Source organism: Pagrus pagrus (assembly GCF_965226575.1).
Source record: "Pagrus pagrus genome assembly, chromosome: 17".
In the NCBI taxonomy this organism is placed as follows: Eukaryota; Metazoa; Chordata; class Actinopteri; order Spariformes; family Sparidae; genus Pagrus; species Pagrus pagrus.
Genome location: NC_140201.1, coordinates 28,138,943 through 28,154,764, shown reverse-complemented (window position 1 = coordinate 28,154,764; position 15,822 = coordinate 28,138,943). Strand labels below are relative to the sequence as shown.

General features: G+C 40.5%; 1 protein-coding gene across 2 annotated transcripts in view; it reads left to right on the top strand.

The window, feature by feature from the left end:
* The window catches only part of LOC311272825 (death-associated protein kinase 2), a 23,806-nt gene extending 9,426 nt beyond the window's left edge, over positions 1–14,380 (top strand). For both annotated transcript variants that reach the window (XM_084379522.1, XM_084379523.1), the window contains exons 3-12: positions 1–164; positions 2,892–3,030; positions 3,173–3,302; positions 7,393–7,441; positions 7,721–7,747; positions 8,064–8,216; positions 9,585–9,630; positions 9,768–9,857; positions 10,499–10,582; positions 12,405–14,380. The exon at positions 1–164 is cut by the window's left edge and continues 58 nt beyond it. In XM_084379522.1, coding sequence (XP_084235648.1) covers positions 1–164; positions 2,892–3,030; positions 3,173–3,302; positions 7,393–7,441; positions 7,721–7,747; positions 8,064–8,216; positions 9,585–9,630; positions 9,768–9,857; positions 10,499–10,582; positions 12,405–12,485 — 963 coding nt within the window. In that variant the 3' untranslated portion in view covers positions 12,486–14,380. The remainder of the gene's footprint in view (positions 165–2,891; positions 3,031–3,172; positions 3,303–7,392; positions 7,442–7,720; positions 7,748–8,063; positions 8,217–9,584; positions 9,631–9,767; positions 9,858–10,498; positions 10,583–12,404) is intronic.
* The last annotated feature ends 1,442 nt before the right edge of the window (positions 14,381–15,822 follow it).

Genomic DNA, 15,822 nt, shown 5'->3' with positions numbered 1-15,822 from the left:
GCCAAATTCATGAAGATTCGGAAGACAGCGTGCAGTCGCCTGGGCCTTGACCGGAGCAGTGTGGAGCGGGAGGTGGAGGTCCTCCAGGCTCTCCAACATCCCAACATCGTGACTCTCAAAGATGTTTTTGGGTGCCGAGCTGAGGTGGTGCTCATTCTGGAGCTGTGAGTTTACAAAATACTCTGTCTGCGTCTGCGTCTGTATGTGTGTTTTCAAGGACTGCTCCTGTGTGCATCAGTTTTTGTCATTTGTCATAGCAGTGGTCATGCTAGCATTGGAAGGAATAACAATATGACCTTTCTCCCAACAGCCATTTTAACTTGTAATTGAAGGAAAAGAGAGTTATTTATGAGCGTTACTCATAACATAAATGATAACTTTGCCCCTTTTAGTTGTGTCATGAAATCCTGGGTTTGGCACAAATTCTTAAAGATTAAACTGCAACAACCCAAAACTTGATGTGCCCTCCACTACAAGCCATTTAACGTACCACAGCCAGTTGATTTGGCCACCATTCAAAGAGACACTTGTTCCTTTTAAAGGTTATAGAAACTGTACAGAACTGATGGGATGGGGAGAGGGGCTGAACATTATTTTTTCAGTTTTTAAAAAAGTAAAATGCATCTTAATCTTATTAGTGGTAAGTGGCCTGCATTTTATATAGAGCCTTTCTAGCTTTACAATACAAGTCAGCATTCATTCAGGAGCAATAACAATTCATACATACTCATACAGTGATGGAAGAGCCACTGGGAGAAATTTGGGGTTCAGTGTCTTGCTCACTTCGAAATGTAGACCGCAGGAGGCGGGGATTTAATCAGCAATCCTCCACAGCCACAGCTGACCACTTGAGGCTGGAGAAGATGACAAGAAAAGAGTAGTAGAACAATTGTAAATATTAATGTAATCATTATACAACAATATACGCATATGCATTTACACAAAATCAATGTATACGACTCAGTTTACAGCAGAGTGTGCAAAGGTAGTAGCAATGCTGTCAGACAAGTCCAGTTCAGTTTAGATACAGTGGAAATATTTATAGTGTACAGTAGGGATGCAACGGTAGAGTTTTCCCACAGTTCGGTATGCATCACAGTTTTTGGGCCACGGTAACGGTACGGTTTCGATATCTTAATATAAAACTACTCACACTAGCAAAGGCAATATTGCATGTAAAAATAATTAAAAGCAGATATAGTCAAACCACAAACCTTATTATAAAAATTTAACACTTATCTTAATTGCCTTCCATAAAAAACATATGCAGTATCCAATCAAGTTAAACAGCAAACATTATTGTAGTATTGTATTGTACTGTATTGTATTGTTTGCCTTTGTGTATTGAACCTAACAGGGCGTATTGAACGGTTCGATAAAATATTGAATATTGTTGCATCCCTAGTGTACAGCAGTATTTGAGTATAATATGTATAATGTGAAATTAAAGAGAATGGAGGAGATCAGTGAACTGTGATGGGGGATGGTGTCAGTCTGTGTAGTGATGAGAGCAGCTCTGTCAGAGTGGTTAACCCACATCACACTGCACAATGAGCTGAAGTCTCTGTTTAGAGTGTGGTAGTGCAGAGCCAGAGGGAGCTTGAAGAGGTGATGATGGATTCCTTATAGCAGTCTCACACTGTATCAGCAGTGCTTGCTTCAGCATACAATCATTGGTAGAGAGTGAGTACAGCAGTGGAGACGGACCACGACTCTGTGGAGCCCCGGTGCTGAGGTCTAGTGGTGCTGGAAGTTGTCACCAACTGTGACACACTGTTTCCTGTTGGAGAGAAAGTTATGAATCGACTGGCAGACAGAAGTGGAGACTCTGAGCTGCATAATATGTATTAGCAGTAACTGACAGTATTGAAAGCAGAACTGGAGTCTACAAACAGTATGTGGACATACAGTATGTGTGTGGGTTGTCATGTGTCTGTAGAATGTAGTGCAGGGCTCAGTTTAACGGTTTCTTCCACAGATCTATTTAACAATTACTGAGATCAGCGATGATATTTAATGATATGATTAGAGTACAGGATTCGAGACTATGTAGTATAGATCAGAGGCAGTGACATTCAGTGATATCGAGGTTGGTAGGTTTGGTAGGTGTGTGAGTGAGGTGTGCTGTATGAGCGGCAGAGGTTGGAATTTAGAAGGAGGGGAAAAATGAAGTGACAGATTTCTCTTCTCTCAGAACAGTCAGGAAATGGGCTACATATGAAAGAGTCTTGAAATTGATACTACTGTAAAATCCATGCTTACATGCAGATTGTTGTACACAAGTTGCAGCAGTGAGGCTTATGCTGTGGTGCAAGAACTACTCAGATCCTTTACTTAAGTGAAATTAGTAAAATGACAATGATAAAATAGTCAAGTAAAATTCCTGCATCTAAAAATATTTTTGAGTAAAAGTACAGACGTATCACCAGCAACATTCACTCAAAGTATCAAAAGTAGAAAATGGCTCCTTTTCAGAGTGTTAAAGGGCTCAAAGCAAGGGCTCAAAACTAGTTTCTCAAAATCTTATGCACACAAGTCATTACTGTGTACAGCGAGATATAGGACAGTTACTTTCCACTACTGGGTGAAGGCTCTGAATGAAATGAACAGTTAATGAGGTGGTTTGCTATTTCATCTTAGAGAGCTGTTGCTGATGTTTGTACTGACACCACCGACAGAGAAAGGCTGACAGTTTCACAGCTGTGGAGTTCTTACCGAGTTATATACATTTCTTACACTGCTGTGTGCTCACCACAGATTACAAACAAAAGACTGAAACATTTTACTGTTGTATTATCCTGTAAGATATTTGCTACCTTGTCCATGGCCTGTACAGGGTGGACAAACAAGTAACACTTCACTATAACACACACTTCTGTTTGATATTTCAGTGTTAGTGGGGGGGAGTTGTTTGACTTCATTGCTGAGAAGGAGAACCTGCTGGAGAGTGAGGCCATTGAGTTCATGAAGCAGATCCTGGAGGGACTGGGATTCATGCACACCAAGAACATCGCCCACTTTGACCTCAAGGTACCAGAGAACTGACCTGAATGACTTCTCAGCTCACTGTTGATGGTTTGAAACACAACAGTGAACTGTGGACTTATTTTTGGAAATGAAATGAAAATATTCTCTATACTTTCACCATAACATCATTATTCTCTCTATTCAGCCAGAAAACATCATGCTGTCAGATAAAGTGTCACCACACCCCAACATCAAACTCATCGACTTTGGCCTGGCCCATCATTTTCATCAGGGGGAGGAGTACAAGAGCACAAGTGGCACCCCGCAATACATCGGTGAGGACAACCAGTCCTTCATCTGGCTTTTATTTGGGATATGTTTTTAGATATCTGTCTGTGAGACTTCTTCTATAACATATGAAATTATTCACAGTGCTCGAAGTGGACAAGGTCATCTACATTTACATTTACATTTACATCTAGGGCATTTAGCAGGTGCTTTTGTTCAAAGTGACTTACAATAAGTACATTTGTCACAAGAAAGAAACCACAACATATCACCATTGATAAAGTAAGAATGAAAAAATGGAAACAATTTTTCAAGCCCTCACCTGAGCAAAGTAGCTGCTATATATCAAGGATACCGTAAGTACATAAGTGATTTGATTTAAGGGCTAAGGGTAAGAACATACAAGTGCATATGCTTTTTCTGAACAAGTGAGTCTTGAGTCTTTTGCGGAAAATGGCGAGTGACTCTGCTGTCCTGACATTGGTCGGGAGTTAGTTCCACCACTGAGGCGCCAGAACAGAGAAGAGTCGTGACTTCGCTGAGCGACCTTTGTTTGCTCTCAGTGGTGGCGGTACCAGCCGGCCAGCCGATGTAGTGGAGCAAAGTGCTAAGTTTGGGGCCTGTGGTGTGACCAGTGTTTGGAGTTAGATGGGTGCAGTTCCGTTGACGGCCTTGAAGGCCAGTACCATTGTCTTGAATCGGATCCAGGCTGCAACAGGAAGCCAGTGGAGGTCACGGAGGAGGGGGGTCACATGGGAGACTTTGGGTAGATTGAAAACAAGGTGTGCTGCAGTGTTCTGGCTACACTGCAACGGTTTAGTCGTAGAGGCTGGGAGTCCAGCCAAGAGCGAGTTGCAGTACTCCAGACGGGAGATGACCAGCGCTTGGACCAGGAGTTGCCATTGCATCCTTTGTGAGGAAAGACCGGATCCTGTGGATGTTGTAGAGGGCAAATCTGCAGGATCGGGCCACGGCAGTGATGTTGGGGGTGCAGGATAGTCTGTCGTCGAGAATTATGCCCAGGCTCCTTGCAGTCGATGAAGGCGATACTGTGACGTCCTCGACAGTGACTGACAGGTCCACGCGAGATGTCTGCCAGACATTCCAGTTGGGTGTTGTCTGCATACCAGTGGTAAGAGAATCCATGTGATGTGATTGCAGAGCCTAGTAATCTATTGCATAGCATGGATTAAAGTTCTCAGTCGCTACAATGGATTTCCGTCATTCAAACTTAACAGAGGCGACTTGTGAGATCAATGTAGATCGGAGGAGAACTGTTGGCTGATGTTTATTGACAGATTGTCACACTCTACAGCCAATTGTATCGTTAACAGCGTGTGCGCGCCTGACCAATGACAGTGTAGTGACCCACACAGGGCGGGATCTCAACACGGTGCGGCGCTAAAGTTTAGCTGCTTAGCTAGCAAGGACTCGTCGTGCTGCTACGTTATCAACTGAGTTCAGTCAGCACGTGAGAACTCGTCTGACACGGAGAGGCTCCTGTTGTGTGCTACATGTGTGAAATAACAACTATAGTCTGGACTTTGTCTGCAGTGTATCTGTGTAAACGGCTTCATTCAGCGTCTCTCCTCCCCTCTGGCACCGTGAGTTACCATGGTTACAGGAACGCCCTGAAACTTTATAATGATGATCAATAAGAAGTTTTTGGTTAGTTTGACTGTACAGAATCATGAATGTTGCCTGATTGTAGCTCAATGCTTAAATCTTGTATTATAACATATAGAACAAAGCCTCAGAGCTTTTTTGATTATTAACAGTATGCAGGGCTGCCAAGTTTCAGAAAATGACAAGAGTGAGACTTCAGTGTCACGAGGTGATAAAAATTTGGCGTTTTTTTAACGTCGATTTATACCTTAAGACTGATGTCCTCACCTCCATGCCAGCTGCTCTCCCTGCACTGTGGCCTCCTAATGCTAGTCTTAATTAACGAGAAATTAGAAATTAAAATTGTAACAAGAATTTTGACAAAATACATTTATTTGTCAATATTTCATTTCAACCAACTCTCCATTATTTAGCTGGGGACATGTCTCATGTTGTAGGCATTTGTGGCAGATTTTGATGCCTTGATGACAGAAGCAGGGGGCTCCCACTTGAAACACTGTGGCTCAAGGCTCGCCATCTTCACAGTCATGATAGATGATAGAGTTCCCTCAAGAGCCAAACTGTGGGTTCCTTTAGGGGGGTCTAAATTGACCCTTACAAGGTCTGTAACTCTGACAGTGTACAAATGGACCCCGATGGGTCCATTTGGTTCCATTTGTACACTGTCAGAGTTGAGGATAGACCTTGAAATTTAGAATTTTGAGAAACACTGCTTTAGGGTGGTCTAAATTGATCTTTACAAGTCTGTAGCTCTGACACACACACACACACACACACACACGCACACACACACACACATATATATTGAGACTAGAGTCTCTTTTTCAAGTGTGAACTGGCCAAGAGAAGAGGCAAATAAATGTTACACAGCTCTGCAACAAATACAGGACAATGATAGACTTATAGCAGCCTTAAAACCGTACATATTAACTAGGAAACTCAAGGAGAAACAGTGAATCAACAGTGAACTAATACAGATAAAAACTAAGAGCAACATTTGTCCTACGTCGACATCAAACTAGTAAAAATATTTAAAAAGTGAACCCATTTTCAATAATTTTGTATGATCAAAATTGGGTAGTTACCTACCGTCCGTCTTCTAGCAAGCAGGAGAACGTCGAGTGGGTTTTAAATGTCGGCACTGATGTGTGTGAAAGACAGTTAGAGACGCCAAGACCCGCCTTACGTTGCTTCTGATTGGTTTATATTGCGTGGTGCCTTCCGTGGTTGGTTAGATTTAGGCACAAAGGACTGATGGATTGGTCTGGGATTGGTTATCTCGGTCAGTCAATCAGAGTTGCTCGAACTACGGCAAGCCGCGAGGACCAAAGTTTATTATCATGAAAAAAATATATATAGAGTATTGAATGGGGAAATGTCAAGTGTGGCGTGTGGTGTGAGAATGGGTCAAATTGCGTGACTGTCACACTCAAAGTGTGACGCTTGGCAGCTCTGCAGTATGTTAGTGATGACAGAACGTTGATAACTCGCCATCAGACTGACAAGGCTGCAAAAGTTGCAGCGATAAGAGGCTCACTGTAAACAATATTATTAATAATAATAATAATTGATAATGATGATGAGAAGAAGAAGTAGAAAAATAGCGTACTGAAAAGTTCTGTAGATGGTTGATTATTGAGAGAAGCTTGGCAAAAAAAAGGCACAGATTGATTTCATAGATTGAAAATTACATTGAAAAGACAAAAAACATTTTAAGTGTGAATAGAACAGCTCAGATTATCCTCCTGTAAAACACTGTTGGTCAAATATTTAAACTTGATGTCTGCATTAGAGAACATGGTGTGGGGTGAGGCTGTAAATCTTATCTTATTTTTTTAGCACGTGTCAAGTAAAATGCCCTGTTACATGTTTCACGAATTACAAATTGGCAATATGACTTGGCTACAGCTCGAAAAAACATTTCAGTCAAAAGATTTTTTTTTCCTCGTACTGAGCCTTGAGGGACACCAGTTTCCAGAACTGACAATGAGCCATTCCATGTGACCTGAAAGGTGCGATTTGTCAGGTATGATGTGAACCAGGTTAGAGCAGAGTAAGCAATGCCAAGTACTTAGCAGTACACAGTACTGCCACTTTTACATTTTAGTCTTTGGCGTACAGTACCTTTTTCTTGTGCACAGGCACTTCTGTCAAGCTGCCTGTACTCTTTTCTGCTCTTCATATCAAGTTCTCTGGGCGATTCATATCGGCCCTAAACAGCACACACTTAGTGACACTTACTTCCCCCTCTTGTCTGCCTGCTTTTTTTCTGTTGGTGCTTGAAGAAAAAAAAAAAAAAAAAAATAGATTTGAGTTTTGAGCAAGAGTAGCAAAGAGATGTCAACAATTCTGTGCTCCCCACATACTCCCCACAATAATGCACCCGGACCAGGTCGGATTAATCAGGAGCCAATCATCCAATTTGAAAAGACTTCTTCTGGAGAAAGGTGGTTAACTGTGGTGTGGTTGTTTGACTGACTGTGTTGGTTTGTGTCCTTTGTCCTTTCTCAGCCCCTGAGGTGATCAACAGTGAACCTCTGAGCACAGCCGCTGATATGTGGTGAGCATTCTGTATGAGATAATGTAAATTTGTCTGTTAGTGACATGTTCAGGCCTGTTCTGTGCCTCGCTCACTGCACAAGATCTGAGGTGACAGGACCTTATCTGCCTTCATACTGAAACTGTAACTGAATAACACCGTGTACAGTATCAGCCTAAGGGATTGAGGGAATGTCCGAACAGTTAAATACTGTATTTGTAAAACTTTTGTCATACAGAAGTGAAAAGGTTTAAATCACACCACCTGACTGCCTGTGTCTTGTGTTTCTTTCTCCTCCAGGAGCATCGGAGTTGTTACCTACATACTGTAAGTTGTAAGTGTTGGGTGGCATTGTGACAGTGCTTTTGTTTTCTGACACAATTAATAATCAACAGACTTGTATGGAGATATCTGCTGTCTGACATTATTTGATACTATGTGAACCCCAGCAGTGTACACTCACTGGTTTGTAGATCTGTTGACATTGTTTGATTCATGGCCGTCAGCTTTAAAATAATCTTCTCAATTGATTTCTATGAAGAGACTGAGATATTTGGATCTTTTATCATAGGTGTTATCAGAATTAAGCTTCCTATGTATGGATTGGTTAAATTTTGGACATTGTGGTCTACTCTGTCCTCAGATTGAGCGGTTTGTCACCATTCCAAGGAGATACTGATGAAGAGACTCTGAGGAATGTCATTGCCATGAACTATGAGTTTGATTCACGGTATTTCAGCATGACCAGCTCCATGGCCAAAGACTTCATTGAGAAACTCTTGGTGAAAGATCCCACGTAAGTAGTAAATTTACAGAATTTGCAGTGGATAATTTCACATAAGCTATATTTCCCTATTAGGTCATTGGGAATTCTGGAATAACAAATTGCAAAGTTATCCAGTGATATCTGTGGCTGTGACAGTGATAGTGCCTGTCTGTGCTTGCAAAATGCAATAACCCTCATTGTGTATCTAAAGTGAAGAAAACAAAACTGCTATTGTACTGCTGTTGTAAAACTTGTATGTTGAAACCTGAGGCTTGATTGAATGATTTGATTTAGCCTTTATAGGCGTCCAAGACACTAAACAGCAAAAACAACCTGGATGGTCACATAATGTTTAGTTCCACCAATTCACAACAAGAATGTTCAAAAAGTCACTTAACATGAGGAATACTGTGCACTCTGATATGAACTTTTGGCTACCAATTTTTCCTAAACAAAACATCCTCATTAACGAGACAATTCAACGTCAGACAACCAAACCAAATCAGGATTCTTGAACACACTTACTCTGTAATTTGCCATACACAGGACAATGAAACACAAAATGAAGTTGCTTTTGCTATTTTAGCTATTTTTAAGGTCATTTCATGTGACATGAGCGCTTCGTCACATAAAAATGGCAACAGGAGTCGTGCCATTATTAGCATTGTACAAGTAACAATCCAAACTTCACCCTGAGATAAGGGCCAGTGCAGGAAGTCTACCTAGTGCATACAGTTTTACACTCAGTATTTGTTGACAACACCATAGCTATCTGCAAAATGAGTTACTTCAAACATCAATGGCCCTAACGACTCTGAAACTCAAAGCTCAAACGTGTCCTTAACGACTCTGTAAGGACACTCCCACACAGAGTTTAAAAGCCTGTAACTCCCCTCCAGTTAGTTAGAACTGAGGAAACCTCTTGGATGAGAGGTGAAATGTCTTCAAGAAACTGAAAGTCCAGTTGCCTACGGTACAGCACCTAGATTTACCATGACCTGGATGACTGAGAACCTTCATCAACATCAATGAACTGTTACTCCAGACTTTGTTTGTTGTAAACACTCCCTGATAACTTAATAGAAAACAGTTGGCCTGGATTCAACGGCCATTGAGGAAATTTAAACACTTCCACCAACAGTGTAATTTCGTCACTCAGCTGCTTAGTCACAGACAGTCATGTCTGTTGGACTGGCCTCCTGTGGGGTCTTCGGCTCTGAGAGTCCAGGATCCAGTTCCATAGGAGGGTGTGGCATGGACTCCACAAGTTAGTGTAAAACCTGTTGACTCATGTTATAGCATGATTTGACAGTGTTCCAAAAGTACAGATTATGACTTGTTACTAATTTTGAGTTTCCTGATCTGATGTCATCTCTTAATTTTTGATGTGTATTACAGTGATAGAATGACAGCTGAGGAGTGTCTACTTCATCCATGGATTAAGGTTACTATAAGTCTTCTATCATTTAAGGCCCACAAACCTGCTTTATTTGTATCCTGCATCATGCCGAATGTGTATGAAGGAATGAATGAATGAATCCTGTAGCTTATAATGCATATGAACACTGTCGTCTCTTTCAGCCCATCACCCGTAAACAGGTGGCCAAAAGGAATCGATCCTCAATCAATATGAAGAACTTTAAGAAGTTCAACGCCAGAAGAAAATGGAAGGTAAGCCTGGAAATGTATGTCAAATCATATTTTTTAAATATTATTTTTTTAGGGAATTTTATACCTTCTATTAAGGGAGCTGTCAGTGAGACATGACAGGAAATGAGGGAGAAGAGAGAGATGAGGAGCAATGTGAAATAAAGGTCAGAGACCAGAGTCAAATGGCTTCACAATTAGGAATTAGCTTCATCAGGTATAATGAATGGGTGCTTCACCCTTTCTACCGGGGGGATAGCATTTACAGCATGAGTGGCCCAACCAACCAGTGACTGCCACAAGTGCAGGGAAAAGGGGAGCCTCAGACAGGTTCCTGTCTGCAAATATGGCCAGCTGTGTTTGTTAGAATGCACAACTGAGCTGGAGTCTGTGTTGTTCAAGTCAGTTTTATTTGTATACCCAATACATACTGTATATATACAAATCACAAATTTTCCTCAATTACAACGATTCAAAAACAGAAGATCCATTGAGACAGAGCGGCCACGTGGAAGGATAATGGTAATAGGTACAAGCCAGAAGTGATCAGGGAATGAGCAACTGAAACTTGAGTTGAAAGGATGAGTTTGGATCTCAAGGCCCCAGTGGAGACGGACTGTCTGATGCCCATATTACACACACACACCCTTTTTTTTTTTTTTTAGATGTCCTACAACATGGTGTGGATGTGCAACCGGCTGGTCCGGTTGAAACTGCTGAAGGGCAGCTCTGATCCAGACACGGTACAGGTGAGACCATTTATGTCACTTGACTTTTTTTTTTATCATGGGAAGAAATCTACTTGTTAAACAAACACAGTTATTTAAGTTGAACCCTGCATCTTGTATATAAAAAGATGTTTCTTGTTGTTTTGTCCACCACATGCACTATATAGACACTTTTCACCCACACCCACACACCTACACTGGCTGTAACTGAGGAGACATGGCTGGGCACCAAGACTAGAGGGGGAGGAGGACTTTTGAAGGAAGGTTGTAGCACCATCCTCCTTTAGTCAACCATATATCATTTAAAATAATCAATAAAATGTTCAAATTTCTTTTTTTCATGCATTTTCAACTCATATCTTTTTATTCATACTCTCAGCTAGAAAGTCCATTCCAAATTTAAAAAATGTCCATCTTTCTTTAGGGTATTACATTTTCAAATCTCATTAAAACTTTTCCAACTATTTAACTTTCTTTGAGCTTAGTTACAATGAAAGTCCATTAGAATAGCCTATAAACCCACTCATTCATGCTTTTACATTAGGGATGTTCAGATACCGTTTTTTCCTTCCCAATACCAATCTGATATCAGTGTTTGTGTGTGTTTTTTCTTTTTTCTTTTAACAGCTGTATATACTACTGACCCTGTCTGGTTATGTTATGATTGCTATCATTGTTGTATGGCCTGGCTCAGGTAAAACCTTGCAGAGAACGATTGCCATGCAACATTATTTTATTATCTATTTTGACACCAAAAAAGAACAAATAAAGAAATCTAGGAAAAAATAACAATTCCTTTAAAAACTGTGCACCCACTTTTTAAATAGAACAGTTTAAAACAGTAGTGCAACAACAACTTCAATAAATCTAGGAATAAATTATTCTCTTAAAACTTACTCACAGAACTTGTTTGCTTGCACCACTTTGAAGGGCAAATGTTGACTGTGTCCACTCAGTGTGCACACTCAGCAAAGACATGGGACACACTTCAGAGGTCCTAATGTCAGTAGCAAAGCTGACTGCCCCAGCCTACATGAAATGTGTTCCCTCACTGTCTCATAAAGTTTGGTAATAGCAGGTTCGTCGTGCTCTTTCACGTTGTAAGGGTCGCCCAGGTTTACCTTGATGTGTGGTAATTGTGGTGATTACTATGTTTCTTGTTTAGTCTTCTGCTATAATTGTAATTGCCATGATGGGTTCAAACTTATCAGGAGCCTAGGGTAAGAACACGGATCATTAATACGGACTGGTATTATTATTTTTTACTCTGTTTATTTTTACCGAATGTGATAAATGGGGGAGAGGGGAAAGGTCGCGAGAGAGATGACGTGCGCGGCAGGTGGAGGCCTTCGGAGTTTGGAGGACGTGGCCAGCAGGATCGTTTGGTGAATCTCCACAGGAGGAATCCAACAGAAACCAAAAAAAAAAAAAGGATTTAAAAGACCACCGGATTACTGCGTGCCCGCGATCGGGTTGCCAAATGGGCTGGGTGAGCTTTGCGTGGGTTCGCTTCTTTTTTCATTAAGGCTTATGGTGTTGAAATTGGCAACACTCATGCCACCCCTCGAAATTACAGCCTTGCATACTGAACATGTATGTAACAAACATCATACAGTGTGCTCAGCAGAGTCTATTTCTTACAATATTTCTTACATTTAGGTGATAGGAGTTGTGTTTGAGGTAGAAGCAGGAGTGTGAAAGGTGCACCTCAGCTAAAACCGCTGTGGAAGTCTAGCCTTGTTCAAATCCACACTGTATGCCTTCAAAGATACAGTTGTGCAAATGTATAGGAAACCCACAAGTTTGCATCAGATTAGAAACCAACTGTAATCCTTTTCTGCAGAGACAATGTGAAAGTGACGTAGAAGACACCGAAAGCAAGCCTGCTTCTCTGCTGCGTCGAAGACTCAGCAGCAGTTCATAGAGCTGACCAGAGGAAGGAAGAGGAGTCCAGGATGTTCAGCAGAGCAGAGAGGTCCAGGCTAGAGAGGAAGATCACTGACGGGAATTGTTTTCTGTTAAACTGTTCAAGTCAAATAGACGACTGCACATTGTGTTACACACTGTCTCTGAAGTGTCTGTGTGGTGGTGTCAGATAAATGCACACTGCTTCATCTGATGAGCATTTCTTTAAGCGGGACTTGCAGAAGATAAACTGCTTTCTTTTAAAGTTCAGGTCATTGTCACTGTGGACACATGCTTTAAATGATGCTTGTTTTACTTTGGGTAGAACTCTCTGTCCAGAAAATGTAAAACTAATTTTATATTTTTCCATTACTTTAACAAATAGAAATATGAGATCTATTCTTGTTTTAAATGTTGTCCTGTAAAAGGTTAATACTAGTAAACCAAATATCGAAACATAAGGGACCATAAAAATAGAATCTATAAAACTGTTTTGTGAAAGTTGTTCAGTTAAAAGCTAAAGTGATGCTTTATTAAGTCTTATTCCCATAGCCCTTAACATCTTTGCAATTAACTATGATAACAAGATGTGGAAACATTCAGATTGCTATAAATGTAAAAGGGTCAAAAAATTCTTAATTCTGACTTGGAGCTAAACTCAAAATTCTGAATTTCTTCTCAGAAAATGTTTAAAGTCAGAACTCTTTTTCTTTTTTACAGTGGCCCTGATCCTCTTTTGTATAAATCAAAGCAGGAAGTGGGTCAGGAAACTGAAATGGGTGTTTACAGGAAACACAGTGAGCTGTCCACTCGTGATTTAATCACAAAAAAACAGCTGTAAGTTCATATGTCTTATCTTTTACTGCTCATGTTTCTTGTCCCGTTTGACCTGTTTATAGCAACATTGATGACAGGAGCAATGGAAATATAACCCAAGCTTTATTAAAAAGTAGTTTGCCTTTTAAGGAGCAACTTAACTTGTTTTGTGGTTGTAAGTGTGAGATGTGTTTCACCTCCGATCAGCATTACTGTTGGCTGTGGTCAGAACTGACCTGTTATACCTGTAACCGCACCCAACAATGATGTCACTGTGCACTGACACAGTCAAGGATACACTTCTTCATCACTTCAGCAAGGTGAAAAGCTCAGTCAGTGGATGTCTATAAAAAGAAAAAGAAGTCAGTCCATGATCCTGTTTTAGCATCCAGTCCAAAGTGCTTTTAATGTTTGGTAACAAAAATCCTTCCTTTAGGTCCATTTAGTTGCTAGAGTTTTCAACTGCATCTCTTCTCATTAGTAGCTTGCTCGGTTGCTGTAGCACTGTCCAGGCTTCTATAAATCTGAAAGCGTCTGCGACTTCTCATCCATGTTGACTTGCAAGTTGAGCTTTATACCTTACCTCGTGAGTTGAAATCCACTGATGTTCAAGACAGCTGTAAGGGAAATGGTGGGTTTTGGGGTGCTATGACACAATTACAGAGTGTTTGTTCTTTTATATTTCATACCGCTGAAGATACAATAATGGACTGTATATAATCATACATGTGTTGTAAATAACATGGCCACCTACACCTCTTTTTTTTTATTGTCACTTGACTTGAACAATCCTAACACTGAGAATTTTTAGTATTTTGAAATGTTGCCAAAGCTATAACTTTGTCGCTGGCGTGTTTGTTGAAATGACCTGTATTTGTGTGTTTACTGTTTGATTTCATTTTCATTCATCAGTTGATATATTTGACACAGCACATTGCAGTATGTCTAAGACAGTGCAACTGCAGTTACTGGTCACTGGAATGAGCCATTCTTGAGTCTAAATATATTTAACATTTATATTTACAAACATCACATATTAAAGAACTGAACTGGGTAAAAGTGATGGTTATAATAAAGTATGTTTTTTTAGTAATATCAGAGTGGCTTAAATAATTATTTATGCTTGTATATGAATAGTAGTGTCCTACAGCAGTATTGTGACCTCTGACCAAGGGCTAGGTTACATTATTCCTCCGTCCTGTCATCAATTGCTCTGTCACTATAACTGAGGCCTGTAGAAGTGATCAATTCAAGCCTGTTTTGAAGCATCCAGCCAGCTGCACTGGTCTCCCAGGTCACAATTCAACCGTTTGTCATTTTGATCAACCAACATAAATGCTGACCTTTGGTTTATGGAAAAGATTATTATAGTAGTGTGGCATCACCCTATTCACAAACTGCAGCACCAAAAATTTAATTGGAGGAGAACGACTACTGTGAGTCTGCATGGCTATTTAGCTTGTTTCCAACAGAGGGTGCTGTCTACATGTTGACGTCAAGTTGACTTTTGCTCACTCACCAGTCTGTGGAAGTAACTGACAAAGAATTGTCTGCAGAATTGTCAAAAAAGGCAGCTGATGTAAAAGATCTTGTTTTTTGAAACGTGTCCAGGCCTCCTGTCCTGTTGTAGAGCAGTTTGTTAATGTGTACCAAATTCATGTAGTTTATCTTAATTCAGCACTATGTGTTTAATGTTTTGAATCAATTTCCCAATTTGTGGCCATCTCCTTATGTTTTGTAAGTCAGTGTGGCCCCTGGGAAAAAAATGTTCGTAACATTTCTCCCCGAAAAACGGCGTCTGTCCAAGGCAGAGAGCCAGGTGGCTCCTGCATGTGAATGGCGGTGATTATGTGACACGATTCAGAGCAGAAAACTTTAACTCACCGTGTCTTTGTCACCTTTCACTATTGTGTTGTTGTAGTTACTGTCTCTGGCAACTAAAATCGCTGATCTTAATCACAACACATTAAAACAGCATCCATATAATTATTAACAGTCAATGGATACATGTTTAGATTAACAGGTGGGAACTGGGGAAAACACGTTTAAAAAAAACCACACATCTCAATGTCATGATGTGTACCGTCATGCCTCTTTTGGTTCTGCTGTGAACAAACAAAGATGTCGTAAAGGTGAGCCTTCGCTGCTGCAAAAATGCGGAGTCTGTGTGAAAAGGGCTTTAGACTAGTTATAGACTGTACCTTCTCCCTGTTTCAATTGCTCCCATTTCCCGTCCTCAGGTGAGGGTGGGAGAGAAGATACCACTATTTGGTTTCAATCCACCACCAAGTCCCTTGCAAAAAAAGTTTATTCAAGTGTGTTATCCTAAAGCTGACGTAGAGAATTCTAGAGAATGATAGTTTATCACTGATTCTCATAAGCTTTATGTTGGCCAGCGTCCCAGTATTCAATAATCTATCTTTCTGAACTATCTTTGTCTGGAAATGTCTACTTCAGCTTTAAGTATACTTGGTTTGTACTAACAAGTAAATAGATTTGTCTAAGTATATGTGGCTTACACTTAATGATTTGATCGAGAT